Below are 23,398 nucleotides of genomic sequence, written 5' to 3'. Positions count from 1 at the left end.
TGTCAGGATTTACAAGCTTCCGAAATTAGCTCTTGTCACTTGCACTAAATAAACTTTCTTGATTTAGTAATCACAGACCTGCAGAAATAATAGGCCTTCTTATTCTGCCAGACAACGCACACACTGCTTGTCTTTAGAGTTGTTACTATGATTGGTAATGAAAGAACTTTAAGTTAAAAAAAAAAAAAAGTCTACTTTATCCTGGATGTAGCTGCCTTAAAGGAAATCTACCATTTGCTTTTTTGCATTATGAAGCAAACATATCTTGAGAATGCTGTAGCGACACTGATGCAGAAACATATCTTGTTTTATCCTTGAACTGAGTAGTTTTGCTGAAAAAACAATTGTAAAATTATGATAATGAGGCTCTGTGGCTGCCCCAGCGCCTAATTATGCACTGCTTCAGCCTCATCCCGCCCCCGGAATAAGCCAAATATGTAATCAATGTGTTGTCCCTGACATGCAGAAGTAATCGCTGCACCACCACCCAGCTGCGGTGTATGAGTCATCCAGCTCAGGTTGATTAGTCCTGTCTGGACAGTCGAGGCAGCTCTTTTATGCACGGAAGACGGTCTGCACCCAGCTTTCCCAAAGTCCTGAATTTTATAATTGTTTTTTGAGCAAAACCACTTAATTCAGGGATTAAACAAGATATGTTTCTGTATCAGTGTAGCTACAGCATTCTCTAAAGGTACTTTTTGTTCACAATGCATTAAAACAAATGTTAACTTTCCTTTAAGAAACTTCTGCACCATGTGCCATAATAACCACTCAGATATTGGTTATACCAAACATCAAAATACCACACCTTTATATAAATAGTATCAGGATTTTGAAAAATTTGATTCATCTTCCAGGGTTGTAGCTGGATTTGGCACACTGAGGGAGAGTATCCTCACACTGCTGTGCTGTCAGATCTCTGCATTGAATTGCCTCATAGCCCTTACCCTCTGCTTTGGGGAAGCAGGCTTCTGCTGAACCTGTCACCAGGAATGTAATTTGTAGCTGGTAAGAGGTTATGATAGCCTATGATATGCTGCCTTTGTCATAATTTTGGATCATTTCGGTACTTTATAAAAGTTTATTTCACTTTACATGGCTCCCTGAATAGCAGCGTGTGGTGAATACTGGGGGCGGGGCAGCTGCAGCATGTGTCTCCTCATGCATTCTTCTCCTCCCCCACACCATCCCTCCCCTGCCTGCCCAATGCACATGATAGGAAGTGCTGATGGAGCTGCATGAGTGTGGAGGGGAGGGGGCTAACACAGGCTGCACCTGCCCCTGTAACCAGCGAAAAATTACTTTCCTGGTGACAGGTTTGCTTTAAATGCTACCGGAGTAACTCCTAGAAGAAGGGAGGGGTGTGAAGCGGGTAAATAGAGAGTTTTTGTGAGGAGATGCTGTCAGTGCACCAAGTCCAGCTGCAATCCTGGAAAATAGATGCATTTTCACAATTCTGCTGCTACTAACAACACCCACACAAACGTATGATTAATCATATCTCCAGGGACAAAACCTAACACTGTCTGCAGTTTTGCCTGTTTAAGTCCCATCAGTTCTCCTGACATACTGTACTATTCTCTGAAATTCATGTCTTACAATTTTGTATTTTCTCTCCTAAACCTTTTAAGGGGTTGTCCAGGACTTTGCCCGTGCTTGATATGACAGCTCTATGATAGAAATGAATGGAGCTACTTCTCGTGTGGAAGAAAGTGGCCATGGACACTTTATCAAGCCCCTGGACAACCCCTTAAAGGATTTGTCAGCTCTGTTTGCATGTTGGCTTTAGAAAACCAAATATATAATTCCCCATAAGATTATTGTAGAAAATATTTCCTAAATTTGATTCCTTATTCCATTCCTGGAAATTGACAACCTTACCCCCCCTTGAAAACAAACCCTGACACCTTCCCGTGTGCCGTATGTAAGCCATTACAATTCTAATTTAGAATTTTATCATATGTTCAAGGATCCTTTTAAGTATAGCTACCCTCCATTACCCGATGATGATTTCCAAACCCCCATCTGTGAAAATGGGCCGGCGTCTTGTGAGGATGAACTGGAAAGCAAAGAGGAGAGTGAGGTGGACACCAGGGACACTGTGGATTCAATTACTTCTGAAGAGAGTGCACTGAAGCCTAGAAAGGTACAGTCATTCCATCTCTACAATATTTATTTATTCTATATTTTACTGCAAGAATTCTTTAAAGGGAACTCACCATTAAACTACCAGCCCCCACAGGTAGGGGAAGAAATGTCCTTTCTAGAATTGTACACGGTGGGTGTCACTGTAGACGCTCCTATCTTCGGTTCTGTAGTGCCTAGAAACAGGCTTTGCTGTTAAAGGACATCTACCACCAGGATGAAAGATGTGCCTGAGGGGCTCCAGGATCCATAGGTGTTAATAGAGCCTGGAGCCCCTCTGGCTCATTTGTATATAGTCTTTTATCCTGGTGGTAGATGTCCTTTAGCTCATGGGAAAACCCCCTTAATGTTAAGGCCCTATCCACAGGATAACTTGCTGATCAGTGGGGGTCTCACCACCACGCTCGGCGATCTCCGTCCGCTCCATAGAGATTAATGGAGCAGAATGGTCTTGCACGGCCGCCTAATGGAGCGACGAGGTGTCCTCGGCACTGAGACCCCCACTGATCAGCAACTTAGGCCCTATCCCATGGATAGGGCCTAACTTTAGTTTGTGGGAAAAGTACAGACAATGGTCTGTTTCCCTTCTATTTATTTTACTCCCTGTATCTCCAGATCTGTAGATCACAGAACCACAAGCCTGATGCGACCTGAAAGATGACACAAGATGCCTGTTTCTTGCTATAATAAGAGTCAAAGATAGGGGTCTGAAGTGACTCTCTCCCCTCAGCCTTTAAACTTCACTCGTCTTGGGGAAAATATGACTCTTCTCTGTTCATGACTTTAGAGGAGATTTTTTTTATAGGTTAACATCGAGATTTCACATAAAAGAAGAATTTTCTAATTAACATTTCATACAGTACATGAAGGGGCTGATAGTTTAGAGTGATGAAGATTAGCAGATGATGCGTTACACCCTATACACATTGTTTTCCTATAGACCGTATACATTTGGCTTTTGGGTATCTGTCCCTGTTAACTATAATCCAGGAGTAGAAATGAGCGGGGCTGATGTTCCAAACCTGAACCAGAATGTCGGGTCCGCTCATTTTTAATCTACAAAAAGGTTTTCCCATCCATTGGCAGTATGTCCTCCAATTCTACAGCCTGAACAACCGCTTCTGGCGGTCGTCTTCTAATTTACTTGGTCCTTGGGAAGAGCATCTGAGTGTTACAATTAAAATAAATGCCCATGGGTCCAGAAAATGTCATTGAATACATCGTCCAGGAAAACTGAACATCAATCAACGTGATTGATCAATACCTTCCAAATATGGCTCTAGGCTCCACTACATGCAAGTGAGAGAAGATAGACCTGTGTTGTGCCTAAGCATAAATGTAATACACCAAGGCAATGGAACACCAAGGGATAGTTCACACAATGGATTCTCCAACAAGAAAATTTGTGGCAAAGTTGGTCTCTTACCGAAATCCATTACACAGCGCCACTTGCAAAAGAATACTGACAAGCAGTTTTTTAGATGCCCTTTTTTTTTTTTTTTTTTTTTTTGATTGCCTCTTTATTCATTCTTTATTATTCCATTTACAGAAACGTACGAGACCCTTTTTCTGTAAAACACACTGTACTTCCTAGCAGCACCACTTTGGTGTAATCCGTGTCGGGAAAATTCAGGTGAAAATGTGGTAACAAAAAACAAAAGCAAAAAATATTATATGGATTCAATGTTTAGGGACACTTGGGACCTTTACATTGCATTTAGAAAGGAAATGGCAATGTCTGGGGGCGGGGCTCAGCCCAATCACATATGTGATCACGCATGCGATCAGTAACAATCAATCATTGTTTTGTGAGGAGAGCTTTATTTTTTTTATGACAGATTATTATATGTATTATGAAGGTTGTCCTGGTAATGTTTTAACTTAAAATGTATAACTTATTTTATGTCATATATATATATATTTTTTTTAATTAATTGAATTAATAAAAATGTATATGTAGAGCTATATAGAGAGATCTCTATATGCAAAGGATTCCCTGCCCAATGTCTCATGTGGGGAATCCCCTGCAGACCTCTACTAGGAGTCTGTAGAACAGCACAAATTGTCATGTAGTACCGAAAATGACAGAAACCCCATATTGAACAGTCTCAATTATCAGTTCGATAAAGTATCAAACAAGAACCAAGGTTTCGAGCCATCACGCAACCCTAATACAGATGCATAATGAAAGGTAAACTTGCTTACATGCATGTCAATGGGGCACATTTACTTACCCGGCCGAGGAGTTCCCGCAATACGGAGTGTCCGATGATCATGCACTCCCGCACGATTCACTAAAATTGTGCGCCCGCTATCCTGCATGTGTCGCTTCCACGCTCACGTCTGCCGTTGTTCACCTTCTTCTTCCTGGTGCATGTAAGTGCTTGAGCTTGCGACACAATTTTAAAGTTAAATCCCCCGCTCAGTCCGAATACGTCAGATCATCCGACAGGTCACCTCCGATTTCTGTTGCATGAAAGCCGGCGCGATTGCGCCAAAATCCGATCGCATGGGACCCAACCCCTTTCTAAATACCTGTCCCAGCGACGAGACCCCTGAAAATGTCGGAAAACCCAACCGAAATTCGGCCACGGAATTCTTGGTAAATAAGCCCCAATGTCTGTTCTTCTGTTCTATTATGTATTAGGACACTACTAGCTGTGGTGTGAGCCTTAGAGAGGTACAGAGGAGGCGCTGGGTACTTTTGTCTCCTCTGTGACAGCTCTATATAAAACCATTCTGTTTATAAACCATAAGAATTAAAGTGTATTTTATGTATCACAACTTATTTCCGCAGCTCCATCCACCACTATCACTGCTAAGACTGTATTTGTGTTATAATGCGTCCATTTTATGAAGATACTGGAGAGGTATTTTTTATTATAGAATATATCCAGATTTTCTCTTTTCAAAGAAAGAAACTATCTTTTATAAATCAGTTTCTGACCCTTTAAAGGACATGCCCAAGGCTGCATTCACATCACAGTTTTTGGCCTCTGCTGTATGGATACGTTGGGCACATTCTACCAGCGGAATACATCGTCCTGTTCCTCCCCCTTAGAGCAGGAAGAGGAGAGAACAGTGATTTGGCTTCTGCTGATGTTCAGGGTGTTAACCCCGGTGACGTCACTGTTTTTATATGTACAGTGACATCCCTAAGGACCTCCCCAAACGAACGCTCGGTGAGGTAGAGGTTGGATACAGTACTTTGCATCTGTCCCCCATGAGGCTATTGTGGCCTCCTATGCGTGTACATGCTGCTTAAAGGGTATTCCCATGAAGTAAAGATTCTTAAAGCGAACCTGTCTCTAGGAATGTTATTTTTAGCTGGTGACAGGTTCCAATAGCCAAGTTTAATTCTCATTACCTGGCTCCTTGCCAGCAGTGCATGGGCCAGTCCTAGGGAAGGGGCAGCTGCAGCCTGTGTTTCCTTGTGCATCCTTCCTCTCCTCCACACATCCCCATCCCTCCCTGCCTGCACAATGCACATGACAGGAGGAGGGGGGGAGGGAGCTTCATGAGTTTGCAGGAGAGAAGACTGATACAGGCTGAAAGTGTAACCGTCATTCTGAACAAAAAAAAATACATAATTCTGCTCCAGGTGTCCCTGGGAATCATTCCTCAAAATATTCCTCAAATATCTATCTATGTAACACTCCAGCACAGCACATGACAGGACAGCATGAAGACTTGGAGATTGTCTCCTGCCACTTCCTTGTGTGAGGTGATGGGGGGCTGCAGTTTCTGTCTGTGTGGATAATGTGTGTACACACAAGTGTAGGGAAAGCTGAGGAGAGATGAGATGAAGGTGCTTGGTTATTACATTAGTTAGGGCTTCTCTCTGCACATGAATGCTGCAGCACTGAGCCATAAGGTAATCAGCTGTGTGCTGGGAGACATGAGGTGATCAGCTGTGATCAGGGCGTGTCTCTTGTTCCATAGTCTTCTTTATGAAGACTGAATGTCCATAGTAACAGCTATCTGAGCAGTCACTGCCATTTAGGGGAAGTCTGCAGAATACAAGAGGAAGGAGCAAGATTTGGGTAACTAATCCAATTGCAAAAGGGCTTAAAATTACCTGCCCTACAACATATCAAAAGTTTTTTTTGAAATGACGGTTACACTTGAAGGCAAAGAGACAGGTAATGTGCATTAAACTTGTATCAAATACTGAAATGATTCAGAATGCTGACAAATACATTTATAAAATCTGCATAGCATAGGCTATTGGAACCTGTCACCAGCTAAAAATATTCCTGGTGACAGGTTCACTTTAAATGTACCCAGGATAACAAAATAACACATATTCTGATTCCCTGTTGTTAACAAAATACAACATTTCACAGATCAAATTGAAACCTGTCTCTACCCCTCCTGATGTTTATTTTGGTTGCCCCTGTAATTCATCAGACTATGGTCGGATTCTTGTCATGAATAACTTCTCCATGAGCTCAGACACTGGCAGAGTGCAGAGACTTACTCTGTTATATCCATCTCATGGATCTCATCATCTCTCATCTCTGATCTGTCTCATCTCTGTTTTCCTGTGTGTCAGATACTAGTGAATGTTCAGAAGATAACTAAAAGTATATATAAACCATGTACCCAGATAATGTGACCTCATTGTAAGAACATGGCATCTTGCAGCACTACAGGGATCATGAAGTGTCTGCTTAGAGAGTCCCCATCCACAGAGGTCAGTGTAAGAATCCAAAGACCGCAATAAAATTGACTAAAATTGCAGAGTAAGCAGTTAAAAACACTAAGGGATTTACATTTGAGAACTTTCTTTCATGTGGAAAACCCGTGAAAGAAATTTCCCTAGAAAGTTAGGACCCTTGTGTTCCGTACAGGCAAAGACACTCCTTGTAGTAGATACTAAAAGGGTGCTGTGATTAAGAGACCCCCTCTATACTTTCCATGCAGTGTACAAGGGCTTATTACAGGGCACTGCCTGCTTGCTAACACTTATGTTAACCGAAAGGTGACCCTCCTCTGAAGCCTTTTAAACCTGACTCTGACAAAATATGACTCTTTTCTGCTCCTGTTTACATGACATTGGAGGGTATGTTTTAGTGGTGAGATTTCACCTGTAAGAGGGAATTCTAGAAAGGACATGGGGCTAGTAGTTTAATGAGGCCACTCCGAACACAGTGTCCCTTTTAAATAACATTTTAAAAAGAACAAAAGCAGGCTGAAAATATGTCAGAATTTAGTTTTTTGTGAAGTGTAACCATATCATTTTGAAAGTTTCTACAAGATATTTTGATTTCCATGGATTTTTGAAGGTGACGGCAGTAGCCATTACAGTCCCTCTAGGAGTTGTCACTCGGCTTTATACAAAGCCTTACTAACGTGTGAATTTTCGCCTTTCAATCAGTTCCCCTTTATGTACACGCCATCTCTGTCACGGTTATTCTGACGGGTCTGTAATTCTCGCATTGTATTCAGGAACCAGAAGTCTCAGTATGTACATTGCCTTTGATCCCTTTCCTCCATGATTAGATTATCAGGGATTTTCAGGGGGACATAAATAAACCACAAATCTGAAAAGCGAAATGAAAATAATTTTTCTAAGTTCCTGAAACGGAGTTGGTATTAAACTGGGGAGTCGTAGTGTTAAGCAGGGAAAGCGATTGCAAATAAGCGATTTTGTGTAGCGGGCGACTGATAACGGCTGTCGTCTGCGCTACATTTAAGAGATTGTTCAGTTCCTTGTAAGTGGCGGACCCATTTGTTGTGTAAGACCCCAGCTTTAAGAGTCTATACAGGGAAAGAGGCTGAGTTAAACACTTCATTTTCTGGAGACCTTGACAGCTATTGTATAGTTATAAAAGGGGGGGGGGGGAATCTATATTTTCCGTGCAGGAGGCAGAATAAGCATCAAGAATTCAAAAGATTTTCTTCTTCTTCCATCTGCGAGTAAAAGCTATTAAAATGTGCCTTTTTTTATATTTAATTAACCTTTCCGCTCGGCTTTTGTGGATCCCACGGATGAACTAATGCAATACTTTACCGCCTGATTATTGTCTGACCAGCCGCCATCGCTCCTTTTGGCCTCCGCCGCCAGACGCCTTGTCATACGCGAAACGCGTTGTAACACAGATCAGCATTTGTTGGACTAACGGCCTAATTGCTATTAATATTGCATGGGAGCGTGCGCGGGGCGAGGACAAATTGTTTCAAATGATTCAATTGACTCCTGATAATGTGTTTCCATTCATGTGAAGAGGAGGGGGGTAGCCTTCAGTATGGGAAGAGCGCTGGTAAATGGATGAACCAGAAGGCGGCCCCTGCATCATGTCATCTTATTTCCTGCTACATCTAACCCTGGCCCTGCGCTGCCCTATCTCTGCTCTGTATCTGACTCTTCGTATCTGTCCTTTGGAGTGTGGGACGTAACTCTCCTCTGCACCAAACTGTAAGTCTCCAGCAATTTTCTCCTAAACTTCTTCTTTTTATGCTAATTTGTACATATTTCACAGTATTTTCGCTTGTGTTACATTTACAGGATTTCGGAGCGTCTGGCGGTCTGCGAGAAGAGGAAGGGCACGACGGGGAGTGTGACGAGGCTCCGGTGTGAGATGGTAATGACTCAGCCTGACAATATATTCTAGTAGGTCTATGAGGAAGTTCCAAAGATTCGCTGATTTCACTGTATATGAGTAAATGGCCTGACATTTTGCTCAATGTGGAGAGCTCCATCCGTGGAGAAGCGACTGTCCTGGCACATTGAAGTGAAAGTGATCCTGTAGAGATTAGGAGGGGGCCAAAACTACAGCAATATGCTTCCATCTCCAGCCATAGAGTAAAATAGGCGCTCAGCGATTCCCATCAGCTCCATAGAGATTAATGGAGCAGAACGGTCATAATAATAATAATAATAATAATAATTCTTATATAGCGCACACAGATTACGCAGCGCTGCACAAAGCATGACAAATTGGTCCCTGTCCCCATGGGGCACACAATCTAATCAACCTACCAGTATTTTTTTGGAGTGTGGGAGGAAACCGGAGTACCCGGAGGAAACCCACACTGAGAGAACATACAAACTCTTTGCAGATGTTGACCTGGTGGGATTCAAACCCATGACTTCAGTCCTGCAAGGCAGAAGTGCTAACCACTCAGCCACCGTGCCATGCGTGGCCATCTGCTCCATTAGTCTAACGGACTGATATTAGGGGTTTTCGCGATCTGTGGGGGTCTTGGCACTGAGACCCCTACTGATCAGCAAGTTTGGCCCTATCCCATGGATAGGCTGCACAATCCTATATTTGTTATCAATGGCCTCCTTTCTAAAATCAACCTTACAAATTATGCTAATGAGTTTAAAGGGCTTGGGGGGTATTACCAGAGCCCATCTGTACAGCAGGTTCACATGTTACAATGTCTCACCCTCCCCCCTGCTCCTTCAGCACCTTACCACCCTTCTTCTACCTGATGTAAACTCACAGCAGCAAGTAGTTTTAGCACATGGCGGGAGGGGGAAGTGCTCCTGCACAGTGTAACAGGCCGTGAAGCGCCACTACTCGGTGTATATAGGATAGAGTATACGTGGACACTAAGATGCAATAGTTATTTTTGTTTTACGGATAGAAAAAAAAAATAACTGCAGGGTAAGAGATTCCACTTCACCTCCAGCTGGATACATGTACAGTACAATGAATAGAGCCAAGTGCGCTGATCACAATACCATTCATGTAGTTCAGCCGCTTCACCAGCTTTCAGTAATATTACAGTCCTGGCCTTCAATTATGAACACTTCAACATAAATAACCCTAAATGGCATCATAACCAAGGCTTTATACCTGCTGCAAGGGACATAAATAGTGAGCTTATTACAGGCAGTCCCCGGGTTACGTACAGGATAAGTTCTGTAGGTTTGTTCTTAAGTTGAATTTGTATGTAAGTCGGAACTTTATACTTTATAAATGTAGACCCAGTCAAAAAATTTTTTGGCTCTGACTATTAAAAATGTTGGGTTGTCAACCAGGATTGACAATAAAGCTTAGTTACAGACATATTTAATAACTGTTATAACTGTTTATTGTAGTCTAGGACTAAAGTACAATAAATTACCAAAATTCAGAGATCCGTTTGTAACTAGGGGTCGCCTGTAAGTTGGTTGTTCTTAAGTAGGGGACTGCCTGTAATTTAATTGAGTTGTTAAATGTCCTCCCTTCTCATGTTACATCTTAAAGGGGTCACTTTTAATCTCATGCTTTTTTTTTAATGTGTGTGAGGCTGCAGATGGAGGGTCATGTGGTCTCTATCTGTCCATGAACAATTGCCCTGCCAAGACTTTCTGATAGAATTCCTGAATATATGATCAAGGGTTTGTCAGGGCGATTGCTCATGGACAGATAGAGATCACATAAACCCCAATTTGCAGCCAGTTTCTGGACCTGGCGCAGCAAAAGACTAATGTTTTCCAGCTAGAGACTGCCACACACCCTTGTGTCTGTTGAGAACACTTGCATACTCGGCCAAGCAAACATGCTGGTGTACAGGGGGAAACGGGGATGTATATCTAACATGAATGGCCGGCTATCTGTCTATCACAGTATTGGGAGATTCTGGCCTCTCCATCCCGTTGATCAGCGCCCATTAGAGAACCCATCTAGAAAGCCACATTTCTCAGAAGAAAATCTCCGGGCTAACATGACGGCTCTTCTGGCTTTGGCCATCTTGTTTAAAGGCGGTATTTCAGGCCAGTGATCTTTCAAGAAGTTTAATTGCATTTAGGACTCTAATTTTGAAGTGTGGCTTGTGATGTGGCTTTTGGAGATATAATGTGTCATGCTTACTCATGTCTTAAATTGCATTTTTCCACTCGAATGGTTTACTTAGAGGCCCAGTAACAAATGCGGCCTCTTTTCTTGCTATTGTGACATCGTTGGGGCCAGATATACTGGAAAACGCTTTGTAGTCTAATTCGGAGAGCACCAGACTTCATCATCCGCCAGTGGAGTTGTTGGTCCGATGCCGTCGCTTGTAATTAGAGGCACATTGACAATAGCGGAGAAGAGAAGAGCCGGTCATTATTCCTATGTATCGCTCATTGTATTAGAAAGAATAGCCATACAATTGTTATACGATTTATATTATGATACTATTTAGTATGATAACTGAACTTAAAGGGGAAGTAACTGTTAAGAGGTTTAATTCTATCTGCCGTTACACTTCCACTTTTTTATCTTTTGCAGGTGGAAGGATTGGAGAACGACATCAAATCAAGGCTTAATCATTGATTGAATCACTCTTTATGACAGTATTATTGGCACAAATTATCCTGCAGATGCTTTGGAAATAATCACAAAGTTACAGAGGTTGATTTTTTTTGTTTTAACATTCATTTACTTTTTGGTACTTATCTTAACCAATCAACAGATTTTGAAGAAATCTGTACAATGTCTAGTGGAGTAAGGGTACATTCACAAAGCTCCCTGGGTGTATAACATGCATCCCATTTGCCTCTGTGTGCACAGTATACATCCCATCTTGCAGGATACATGCTGCGCTATATCATCCTGCCTGTGACGTCTACACTCAGCAGAGCCCACAATAGCCTATGGGGGGGACGGATGCAACTGTATGGCTTCCGCTCCCTGGCCTCCTCTGAGCTTACATTATTGGTGTGTGATGCAAGTAACCATATAAAGACGGTCACATCACTAGGTGAAACAAATTGAACATCAGGGGGAAGATTAAGCTCTATCACCTGGAGGGGCACTTACATTTAGCAATGATGAATGCCTATGTATAAAAATATGTAAAGCCTTCTACACAAGATGGATGGGCAGTGTTTATTGAAGAGCAGTGGACACTCAAGTGCCAATGCAGGGCATCTAGGGCAGGAGACTTTAGAGTAATGCAGAGTATAGAGATAAGCTGGGTATGGTAACAGTCTAAAAAACCTTTGTGGGTACCATATTTTGGTTTCTCTAAACCGGGTGGAACCAAGTTATATTATGTTACACAGCCATAACAGATAAGTGCCGGATGGACCACAGACTATCGGATGTGTATGAGGGCTACCAAATACTCTTTGTAGTGAAAGAATGGTTACATGGTCCTTATGTTTTCAGTGGAGATACGTTGCTATTATATTGGGGGAGGAGGTAAAAATAGCATAGCTGTCCAAGTGAAATCCCTACTGATCTAATGATCTTCTCATTCTTTATCCTGGTTTACAATGAGCAGATGTAGCATCTAGTTTAGTTGGCATTGAGTTAGCAGGTACTAAAACACATAGGTGCACATAAATATATATATATGTACAATGCCTACAGGCTTCAGTTTGATTTTCTACCCCTGAAGTCCTCTAGGGGTAATTTTTACAGTTTTGTCTATTAAACTAACATCTTGTTATTAACCTTTTTGTATTTGATATGTGCATTCAATAAAAAATGTATATGGAAATCAACTCTGCCTATGTGTTTTTTATTTTTATCTTAGAAAAACTTGATAATACAATACTTGTTGAGCTCTTTGCCTAAAACACAAAATCTGTCCCTAACCATGTGCAGAGTGAATATTTGAATCCATGAGTTTAGGAACACCATTATCTGACACATATTGTCATGTCATTTTTTTCTGTTTGTGCTTTATAAAGCTACAAAATAAACCATAACCATATAAATGAAAAAAAAAACATAAAATTGAAGTATCTCCAAAAAAGAAATGACTAAAAGCCAGAAACAGGGTTTTTTCCTGCAAAAAATTGTCTGCAACTGAATTTTTTTTTTTTAATACAATTAAAAAAAAAATCTAAATCAAAACCTGTATTATAGTAAACATGAACATGTTGGAAATGGGGGGGGGGGGGGGGGGAGTTGTACCATCCGGCTCAGTCACTGGGCTGCAAGTTTGTGCAGGAATAAATAAAGTAGGTAAACTGTGTAATATACTTTATTAGCTTGTCTTTTTCCTGCTTCTTTCTCCTGCATTGAGCAGTGCATCTTAAATACTTCTGAGCTCTGTCCACTTCAGACAGAAAGAAGGCTAATGATTAACTCCTTCCATACCGAGCACATTTCTCTTCATTCCTCTTTCAGAAAAGATTAGACTATCCACGGACTGTCTGTAAAGAGTTAAATCATTGGACGCATTATCATGTTCCTTTTATCTCTGTTGTCAGTTTGCAATATTATTTGCATAAACTGGCTGCATCTCCGCCAGGCATACGTTCGCCACGATGGAGAGAAGTAGTGGTGACCCCTCCACTCTCCATAGCGACGCAGGGCGCTGTAACACGGGGGAAAAATTGGACATGTCCTTTTTTTTTTTTACCCCGTTTGTGGAGCGGTACGGTGCCGCACGTGTGGCCATTGCTCTCTATGGGGGACTTATGTAAGCCCACTAGCTTGCGGCCATATATATGTCCCCCAGACGGTCGTGTGAATGCAGCCTAATACGGGAAGAAAGTATTTCGCAAAGTTTACTATCATCATCTTTATTGAGCAATAAAATTTTGCGTCTGATCCTTACTGATTCGATACTGATCACCTTTCTAAAGGATTAGTAAATCATTTTTTGAAGCCTGTAATAATCTTGCTATAGGATATGCACTTTCTTGCACTTCCGCCAGAGCCTCTAGCATAGGCCTAGCTTTGTTATCTTGCATGTCCTAGAGCAGACAGATATTACAGCCTCTTTGTTGCTGCACGTTTTCTATCCTATTATTACAGCAACTACAGAGGATGCAATTTCTCAATGTGTCGGTAACGGATGCGGGAGATAAAAGGGCGTCAGTCGAACGTCAGATAAGCAGAAACAAGGGATTTCACCTCCGTTCTTCTCTATTGCAGTTACACAGCACAGAAGATCACTACAGACACGATGATGGTGAAAAACCCGATGCCAAGCCGAAAAATAACAGGAGGACGTCAACCATCTTTAAAGGAGCATTACTACATATTAGGTATGTTAGAAGATCACAGACGCTTCCAAGGTTCACTCTTTTAATGTTTGCGTCTCTGAAGATTGTGAAACGCGCCTCTTAAAGCGCTGACATCAAGCGCGTTCCGTCTTCTGAGGGACTTCGCACGACGCCTGACGTTTTTGCTGATTTGTCTCATTTGCGCTCCAAAGTCACATCTTTCTGTCGATGTTTTCATCTGTTTCTTTCTAAAGGGAAAATTTCCCCACGGGTTTGATGCCGTTTCATTTTTCTGCCCTTGCAGATGAATCTTCTAAAAAGTTCTGTAATAAACTATTATACGACATCTGTGTTCTCTCATTAGAAAAAACTTTATTTTTTTTCTGTGTTGGTTGTTTACATGGCAATGATGTCTTGTTTCTTCTTAGTCCTGCAGAAGAATTACATTTTGGGTCCAAGGAAAGCGGAGAAAGGAAATGTGTCATCGTCCTCAATAATGTCACCAAAAATACGGTGGCGTTTAAGGTAAATCACATCTTAATTTGTCCAACACAATCCCAGGTCTTAGAGGGAAAGTAGAAACCTACTAGAGGGGCTGGGGTGAGGGAAAATACAGGACCATGCATACTTGCCCTTCTCCGGTTTTTGTGCTTGTGTCTGGCAAGAAGGGGGGTTGCTCAACCACCTTTGGCCAATGAGTGTCCTCCTTGCTTACATCTTCCAGGGGATTTCACTTTCTTAGTCTTTCCTTGATCCGAGGAGGCCAGACATTGCCCGTCCCATGACCAAACCCCTTCCTTGGCCTGGAAACCTAGAAGTATCAAAGGGAGGCCTGAGCAGGTTTTAAGAATAGGAAATCTACCATAAAAATCAAGCATGATAAACCAGCATGATATGTGTTTTCTATGGCCTCCTTCCTTTTAAAATCATGCTAATGACCTATACCGGCTCTGTTAGAAGAGCCTGCTTATGCTCTGTCTTTACCCGTTCCCTGGAGTTTCACGATCTGTCGCGGTTCACTAAGATGGTGCGCCCGATATCCTTCATGTGTCGCTTCCCCGCTCAGGTCCGCTGGAGTTCCACTTCTTCTTGCTGGTGCATGTAAGTGCATTGGCTTGTGACACAATTTGAAAGTTAAATCCCGCGCTCAGTCCGAATCAGTTGGATTGTCCAATTGCACGCCCACCCCCCCCCCCCGCCGATTTGTGGCTCATGAAAGCAGCGCAGCTGCGCCAAAATCCCAGAGCAGACACTTGTTAAATACCTGTCCAAGCCATGCAATCCCTGAAAACGACGAACAGTCCAACAAAAGTGCAAACCCCGACCCTTAGTAAATAAGCCCCATTGTCTCCCTCTGCCTCTGCTTCTTCAGCAACCCACCACCGCCCCTCCTCTGTCTGACTGCAGCACAGGAAGTTTCAGCACACAGTAGGAGGAGGGAAGTATAACAGCTTCAGCTTTACAGGCTCTGTGTCTCATAAGCCTAATTTTCAAAGTCGATTTTTGAAGTAAAGATGTCATGGATAACACACATAATAATATTACCACCGTCACTGGGCCTGGATCTATGAGTAAGTGCTCCTGGTTTTTCCATGCTTGACTTTGGTGGGAGATTTCCTTCAAACCGATTGTGCGACAATTTGAAAAAATGTAGCGGGCTGTGGAGAGCTTTAAAAGAAAAACAAAAAAAAAAACCCTATACTGACCCCCTCCGTTGCTTGGACATATGGCTGGTCATAGCAACACTGGGACTGATGCTGGCCCTCTCCAGCCCTCCTGAAAAGTCTAAGACTAAGGCTACATATTAACAAATATGTGCTTTTCTCCGGTCACAAATAACGGATTTGTAGTCTGTGTCTTCAGGGAGGTTGTTCTTCTTCCAAGCTGTATGCCTGCAAAAAAATACTGTCCAAGCCTCAAGCAAGAGTTTTATGGCTCTGATCCGCACACAAATTTGTGGAAAATACGACCAGGTGTGTGAGCACATAGAAATTCCTGTGTCCATGTGCTCTCCATTGAATTATCCGTCCTTGCCGTAATAGACATTAGCACTAGTAGATCCAATTGTTAAACATCATAATGGAGCAGGTCCCATAAATTTGGGACTTGACCATATTTGTACTGCAGGCCCAGTAATTTGTTGTGCTGGACCAGATTATCGTGGACACGGGCACCTTTTTATTGTCTTTATCCCTCTTTTTTTATTCCACCTAGAAATGTATGAATAAAATGAAAAGGGTGTGTTATTATTTTAGGGGTCTACCTTCACTATCACCACCTTGCCAATGGGCATGGTAACACCTGGTTATTAAATTATGTGCATATTTCCAGGAGGAATAACATAGGAACAGCACAAAACAGAGGTCTAAGAATAGAATATCCAAATAATTTACGTTATGAGCAAATCATGTTTTTACTAGGACAGTCAGTAGAGGTGGTCGACTAAGCCTTCTGACCATTTTATTATGTATTCTTAGGTGAGGACAACCGCCCCTGATAAATTTCGGGTAAAACCAAGCAACAGCAGTTGTGAACCCGGCTCCACGGTGGACATTGTGGTCTCTCTCCATGCAGGTAATTCCTATTGTTTTATTAGAAGGCATTTGGCAATTGAGGATTCTAGGGGAATGTTCCATAGGTTATATCAGTGCGGTATAAATGGGGACATTTTCAATCTGCCGACGTTACATAAAACCTTTTGCATTTAAGGACTTTTCAGTAATACCAGTTTTTCTCATCTCATAAGTTTGATAATGTAAGGAAAGCTCACGACCTTGTCATGATTGCAGGAGGCTGTGATGGATGGCAGCGAGCGCCTCCCAGGTATCCCCCGAAATGTGCCGCACATCTGTAATGCAGCCGCTTACAGGGTCTATTAGAAAACGGATTGCTTCCTGATCTCAGACTTGTCCTCAATTGCTTTCCTTCTTATTTATTTCTCGTACAAAGCCTCGACTGCATCACTTCAAGACCGATTCTTAGTCATGGCTGCTGAGATGGAGCAATCATCGGGAACCGGAGCGCAAGAGCTAGCGCAATTCTGGAAAGAAGTGCCCAGGAATAAGGTCATGGAACACAGGTGAGCGCACTGACGTCTATAATGTCCATATTATTCCCATGACGCGCTTTTATTTCAGAATCCAAAGAAAAAAAATTACCTAAATATCAGCAATTAACTGTTAAAGGAAATCTACCATCGGGATGAAGGATTGTAAACCGAACACACTTCCTTTTAATTTAGCCTAGAACCCCTCAGGCTCATTTGCCTAATTTTTAAAGCCATTTTTGTAAAAAGGACATAAGAAGCTGAAAGATGAGCAGATCCTGCCAGAGGGGCCACACACCAGTATGTCGGTGTGCTTGGTTTATAATCCTTCATCCTGGTGGTAGATGTCCTTTAGGTTTTTCAACCTATGAATTGCTTCAATATCTTGCATGGTTCAAAAGTTATCATCACGCAGATTCTCCATAGATTATCAGAACAATTGGAACCAGCGTCTTTAGAACTAGGGACAATATTGCTGTGCATTATAGGGAACCTTGATGAAACTTTCTTTGGTGATAACTTTTGAACCACAAGAAATATTACAAATCTTATTGAGGCAATCAATTACTGAGACCATTCTATGATATGTTACATGTTCCTGTGCACCGATTGCGGCTGTCAACCTTTTCTTTGCCGGCGGCACTGAAAGCATGGCGGCTCATGTTACCTCCGATCATAACTCCCCTGAATGTCATCGGGGGCGGCAATCGGTTTCCATGGTAGCCTCAGGTCTTCGTCTGACCCGAGGCTGAATGGCTTCTGCATATTCATGCAATGAGCCAGTGGCTCATTGTAACGTATACTGTGCAGAAATGCTATATACTGCAATACAGTAGTATTGCAGTATATGGTAGGAACGATCTGACCATCTAGGATTAATGTACCCTAGAGGGTCTAAGAAATAGTGGAAAAAAAAGGTTTAAAAAATGTAAAAAAAAAAAAAAAAATGTTAAAAATTCAAATCACCCCCCTTTCCCTAGAACTGATATAAAACATAATAAATAGTAAAAATCACAAACACGTTAGGTATCGCCACGTCCCAAAATGCCGATCTATCAAAATATAAAAACTGTTATAACCCGCGGTGACCTCCAAAACGGGAAATGGCGCCCAAATGTCCGAAATGCGACTTTTACACCTTTTTACATGACATTAAAAAAAGTAATCAAAATGCTGCACAGTCCTAAAAATGGTAGCAGTGGAAACGTCGGCTCATTTCGCAAAAAATGACCCCTCGCACAGCTCCGTACCCCAAAGTATGAAAAAGTTATTAGTGTCAGAAGATGGCAAAAAAAAATGTTTCCCTTTTTCGTACACATTCGTTTAATTTTTTAAAATGTATTAAAACGCAATAAAACCTGTATAAATTTGGTATCATCGCGATTGTACCGAACTAAAGAATAAAGTAGAGGTGTTATTTTGAAACGCAGAGTGAAAGTCGTAAGAAGTGAGCCCACAAGAATGTGATGCACACACATTTTTTTTTTAATTTTTTTTTTTTTTAATTTTCCAAGTACACGGCATGGCACAATAAATAACATTACGGGAAAGTAAAATTTGTTACACACAAAATAAGCCCTCACACAGCTCTGTACACGGAAAAATGAAAAAGTTATGGATTTTTGAAGGTGGAGAGCGAGAAATGAGCGAAAAAAAACGTGCGTCCTTAAGGGGTTAAGATAAAGTTTAGATCCGGTTAGGCTATATTAAAGGATTAGAAAGATATAGTTTAGGGCTAAGTTAGGGGGAACCTACCATAGGATCTTCTTTAATGTTCAAATTCTTGATGGCAGGTTTCCTTTTAAGGCAACTTTTGAAAAGTGATCTATGTAGAAATGCAGTGCCTCCTGTTTTGCTGGGACGTTTAGCTTACATTTCTCTTAAAGGGCATCTACCACCAGGATGAAGGACTGTATGCAAATGAGCCTGGGAGGCTCTAGCCTCCATAGATGTTAATGGAGCCTGGAGCCCCTAAGGCTCATTTGCATACAGTCATTTATCCTAGTGGTAGATGGTAATGGTCACAATAAGGATAGTTGGACACGAGTTTGGAAAGGCATATTCGACCTAAACGTCAGCAGCAAGGTTTACTGCGCTGGGCCAGGCTCAGCTGAACTGCACATATCATATCTGTTCAGGTTAGCTGAGCCAGGGTGAGAGCAGTAAATGTGGCTGAAGCTGTCACTTCTCCTTTGGCGAGGCGTTCTGTGATGAGTTAATAGGTGAACCCACGCAATACAGCAGTTGTCATCCATAGTTTCCATGTAACCTCCAGGTCAATGCACAGGAAATAGCCAATAGTTGTAGCGCCTTACATTTGTATTCCTATTTTTTTTTTTTTTTTTTTAGCAAAAAAGCTTATTATTTTCCTTGTAGAACCTAAAAGACGAAAAATAGCTGCAGCAAAACACTGGCAATTGTCTTATCTGTAATTACTTTGGCATTTCCATCTTCAGAATATTGTGGGTTCACAAGGTTTCCCCCGCAGAGCACGCGGAGACTTCCTTAGTTTAATGAAGCTCCGACTTTGCAGCGGAATCGTCGTTAATTAAATTCCTTTTGAAATTGACCTCCTATTTCTTCTAATGAAGAGAGTGGTAACATGGAGTACTTGTTTATCGCACAGACTCCAATGTTTTCTGCTAATTATTATTCCCTCAGAAGTTCTCCGTCGGCTTGAAGTATTATTGTTTGTGTCGCACTTGACGTTGCTGCATTATAGCGACACGCGGTCAGCCATTAATGAAGTCTAAGAATTAGAAGGACATGAATTCTTACAATTTTACATTGCATTATTCTGTGCATAACACAAGTAGAGGTGTTTTCCCTACCTATGAAATTTATCACCATTTATAGGATATGGGATAAATGTATTACTGAAGGTCATGAAAACAAGGTCCCTAAGTGCCCCATCTGGGTCAAAAAAGTAGTAGTGCGTGCGCTGTCCGTGAGGGTGCGCTGTCCAATGGGGGTTGAAGTAGAAGCGCGCCTTCCCCGACGGGGGTTGAAGTAGCAGCGCGCCTTCCCCGACAGGCTGTTACACTCCCCCCAACCCTCCCTCGGCCTGCTGTAATCTCATTGCAGCAGAGAAAGTTTGAGTACATAGTGGAAGGGGGAACTGCTCCTGCTCAGTGTCAAACCTGAGAAGCAGCAATACAGGGATTCTCTGGTAACAACCCCCCTCCATAGAGCCCTTTTGGCTCATCAACATAGTATTAAACATTGATTTTAGGGAAAAAAGGCCATCGATCATAAATATAAAAGATTACCACAGTCATGTTGTGCAGATCGCGAGAATGAGGGGTCCGACTGACCCCTCAGAGCAATGGAGACGGCGGCGCATCGCCGTTCTGTTCCCTTAATCTCTATGGAGCTGACGGAGAACACAGAACACTGAGACCCCCAACCGATCAGCATGTTAGACCCTATCCCATGGATAGGGCCTAACTTGCCTTTGTAGGAAAACCCCTTTAAGGCTACATTCACACGACCGTATGATTTCTCCAGTCCCGTATTTACGACCCGTATATACGTGATGTTTTTCATCCGTATGCAGCACGTATGTAACCCGTATTTTATACGTCCCCATAGACTTCTAGGGCATACGGAACTGAAATACGGGAGAAAATAGGACATGCTCTATATTTTTATACGGCTAGTATACGGTACGCTCCAGTGTCAAAAACGTCAATATAAATGGTTAGACGTATTGTCCATTGAAATGAATGTGGCCGCATGTAACCCGTAAAAATACGGTACGGATATGGCTGTTTTCATACGTCCGTGTGAATGCAGCCTGAGGCTGTAAAAATACACGGGTCCATCAAGTCCAACCTATAAAGTGTTGATCATGTGGAAGGCAAAATAACCCTACAAGGCAACTCTTCCAAAGTAGGGAGACTTTCCTTTTGTATAGATTTCCATCCCATGTAAGTTAATATTTCCATTTACTGTTGCCCAAATATTTTAAATAGTGAAGATTTTTCATACAATTGTTAGAATGTTGGGGAATTTTCCGTTCTACTGTAATGTAGCAATGTTTACACAAGAGCGGTGACCTTCTTTAACACCAGTTCTGTGACATCATGAATAACTACATCTTTATTACGGGTTAATTGGTCACATTCAGGACCGTAATGTGTTAAAAAAAAGATGATGGGTTTCCAGTCATTTAGTAGCAGTCAGAATGGATTATTGGAGCCTCATCCACCACAATGTGATCGCAGTCACAATATACAGAGTATAAAAAAAAGTAAAGATAATGGAAATGGGACACAAAGATCATTCACAGCTCAATACTCAGGCTTAACCCCTTCATAACCAAAGATTTTCTCGATCGTCGTCTTCACTATATTTCAGATTAAGATGCCATGTGGTTGAAGCCAACAAACCGACCACATTGGGGATCAAGGAAAATGCAGTGAACAGGCCGCTGCTGGGCAATGAAGATCTGCATTTCAAGGTGATAAAGCAATGATTGTGTCTCATGTGTTTGAATTCTTTTGATTTAAATGTAAAAACCTGTAATGCTAAAAAAAAAAAAAATTACTTTATTCTTCATGCTAATGAGGTTCTCATTATACATTGGGCCTGTACTTCATGCTCAAAATGTCATTCCTCGCATAGTTGTGGTGCTCATCTCTGCCGCCATCTTCTTCCACTGCCTTGCCTCAGCCGGAGATCGGCACATGCCCCATACATTTACGCACCTTGGGTGTACTGCGCATGCACCAAATCCTTTACAATGCACAGCTGAGGAGCAATGATGTACTGCCAAGCCAGCAACACATGCACATTACATCCCTGCTCATTGTCTGATGTGCTACACATGCGCCCAATGTGTCACAATGCACTTAGGGAGGATAAGTAAAGATGTAGTTCCCCAGCAAACAATGTGTGCATAGTACATGCCTTGGATTGGAATTGGCGCATGCATAGTAAATCCATCACAGTGCATGAGCAAAGGAGCAAAGATGTATTACCCCTTTCAACATTGTCTACATAGTACATTCCAGCTCCTTGTACAACTCACCCACATGTACTGCACATGCGCTGAATCCATCATGATGACCCTGGACGGATGGGTAAAGATGTACCAGCAGCCACCACTGCTCATACTCTGTAATTCATAGTTTTCCTCATCAATATATTTTTCCCTGCAGATAAATCAACTTCTAGAAACAAACCGCAGACTGGAGGATCAGATTGGACACTGCGTCTGGTACCAGCACTTGATAGCGTTTTTATTATCTGTGCTAGTTGCCATGGTCTCTGCCATCCTGTACTCTCTGAAGGAGACCAGCAGATAATCCGATGCCAACCCACGGACCCGATGTGATTTGTAATATTTAATATGCTATTCCTGCAAGAGGTTTGTCCTGACTGAGCCAAAGTTGCCTTTTAATGTTTGGGATAGAACAGCACTGAACCATGATACAACATGTCACCCGAAGGACGGTAGGATGGAGGGCACTTACACGTCCTCTGTATCCAAATTCTGATATCTCAGGTTAACTCGGTGCTTGTGGGATCATGTTATTCTGCCTGTATACATCTTGCTACGTGTCAAACAGAGGAGAGGACTGAAGCCAATGGTTGGGGTGGGGGTGACGCCGTTTGCATGGAATTCTCTTTTTGCTTTTTCCTCTTCGTCACGCTTCTTTTATAGGATCGCCCTTGTTTATTATTGGTTAAACACCAATCCAAAAGTGGATCTCCTATTGGGGTCAATAGTCTATCAATGGGCTACATAACTAAAGTTACACTCACTAAATGATGGGTTGTCCAGACCAACATCTAAAGTGCATGGCATGTCCCCGCTCAACCTCCTAAGTAGGGAAAGCAGGATTGGACATGTTGGATTATAGCATGCATGATCCTTGTTTTCTCTCTGTAGATAAGCCAACGCCACAGGAGGCTGGTAGTATATTATGCCTCTCCTGACACCGAGAAACATGCATGCCTGGCAGGACACCCCATAGAGCATGCAAGTGTATGAGGGGGTCGAAAGAGCTGTCTGAGAGGCCTATGACCACTGACGGGGTAGGTCCACACAAAACCGAGAGGCAGATATTCTAGATTTGTGTGTGCAAAACACAAAGTATATTTGAAGAAGTAAGAAAAAGGGATTGGATTCAATGAGAATATGTCCAGACAGGTTTCTATGTAAATCTATGCCATCTTTGTGCAGAGCTTTGCCATGGAGTAGTAATGTACAGGAGAAAATCCACTATAAATCATGAGACTTCCTGCAGTGGGGATGTCACCTCACAGTCACCTTAGTCTGTAAGGAGCCATTGTAAGGATCCTTAGGGATCAGCAGG

General features: G+C 42.2%; 1 protein-coding gene and 1 long non-coding RNA gene across 2 annotated transcripts in view; both read left to right on the top strand.

Annotated features, from left to right (window-relative positions):
• Window positions 1–23,046, top strand: part of MOSPD2 (motile sperm domain containing 2) — a 52,077-nt gene extending 29,031 nt beyond the window's left edge. The window contains exons 9-15 of the mRNA XM_072138466.1: window positions 1,970–2,146; window positions 13,959–14,071; window positions 14,458–14,554; window positions 16,507–16,603; window positions 16,979–17,108; window positions 21,435–21,537; window positions 22,238–23,046. Coding sequence (XP_071994567.1) covers window positions 1,970–2,146; window positions 13,959–14,071; window positions 14,458–14,554; window positions 16,507–16,603; window positions 16,979–17,108; window positions 21,435–21,537; window positions 22,238–22,384 — 864 coding nt within the window. The 3' untranslated portion in view covers window positions 22,385–23,046. The remainder of the gene's footprint in view (window positions 1–1,969; window positions 2,147–13,958; window positions 14,072–14,457; window positions 14,555–16,506; window positions 16,604–16,978; window positions 17,109–21,434; window positions 21,538–22,237) is intronic.
• LOC140119440 (uncharacterized) lies at window positions 7,068–12,539 on the top strand. The gene is made up of 3 exons (XR_011853372.1): window positions 7,068–8,566; window positions 8,657–8,732; window positions 11,355–12,539. It is a non-coding gene; the product is annotated as an uncharacterized lncRNA (long non-coding RNA).
• Window positions 23,047–23,398: the final 352 nt, after the last annotated feature.

Source organism: Engystomops pustulosus, chromosome 2 (genome assembly GCF_040894005.1).
Source record: "Engystomops pustulosus chromosome 2, aEngPut4.maternal, whole genome shotgun sequence".
NCBI lineage: Eukaryota > Metazoa > Chordata > Amphibia > Anura > Leptodactylidae > Engystomops > Engystomops pustulosus.
This window is presented reverse-complemented; position numbering and strand designations above follow the sequence as displayed.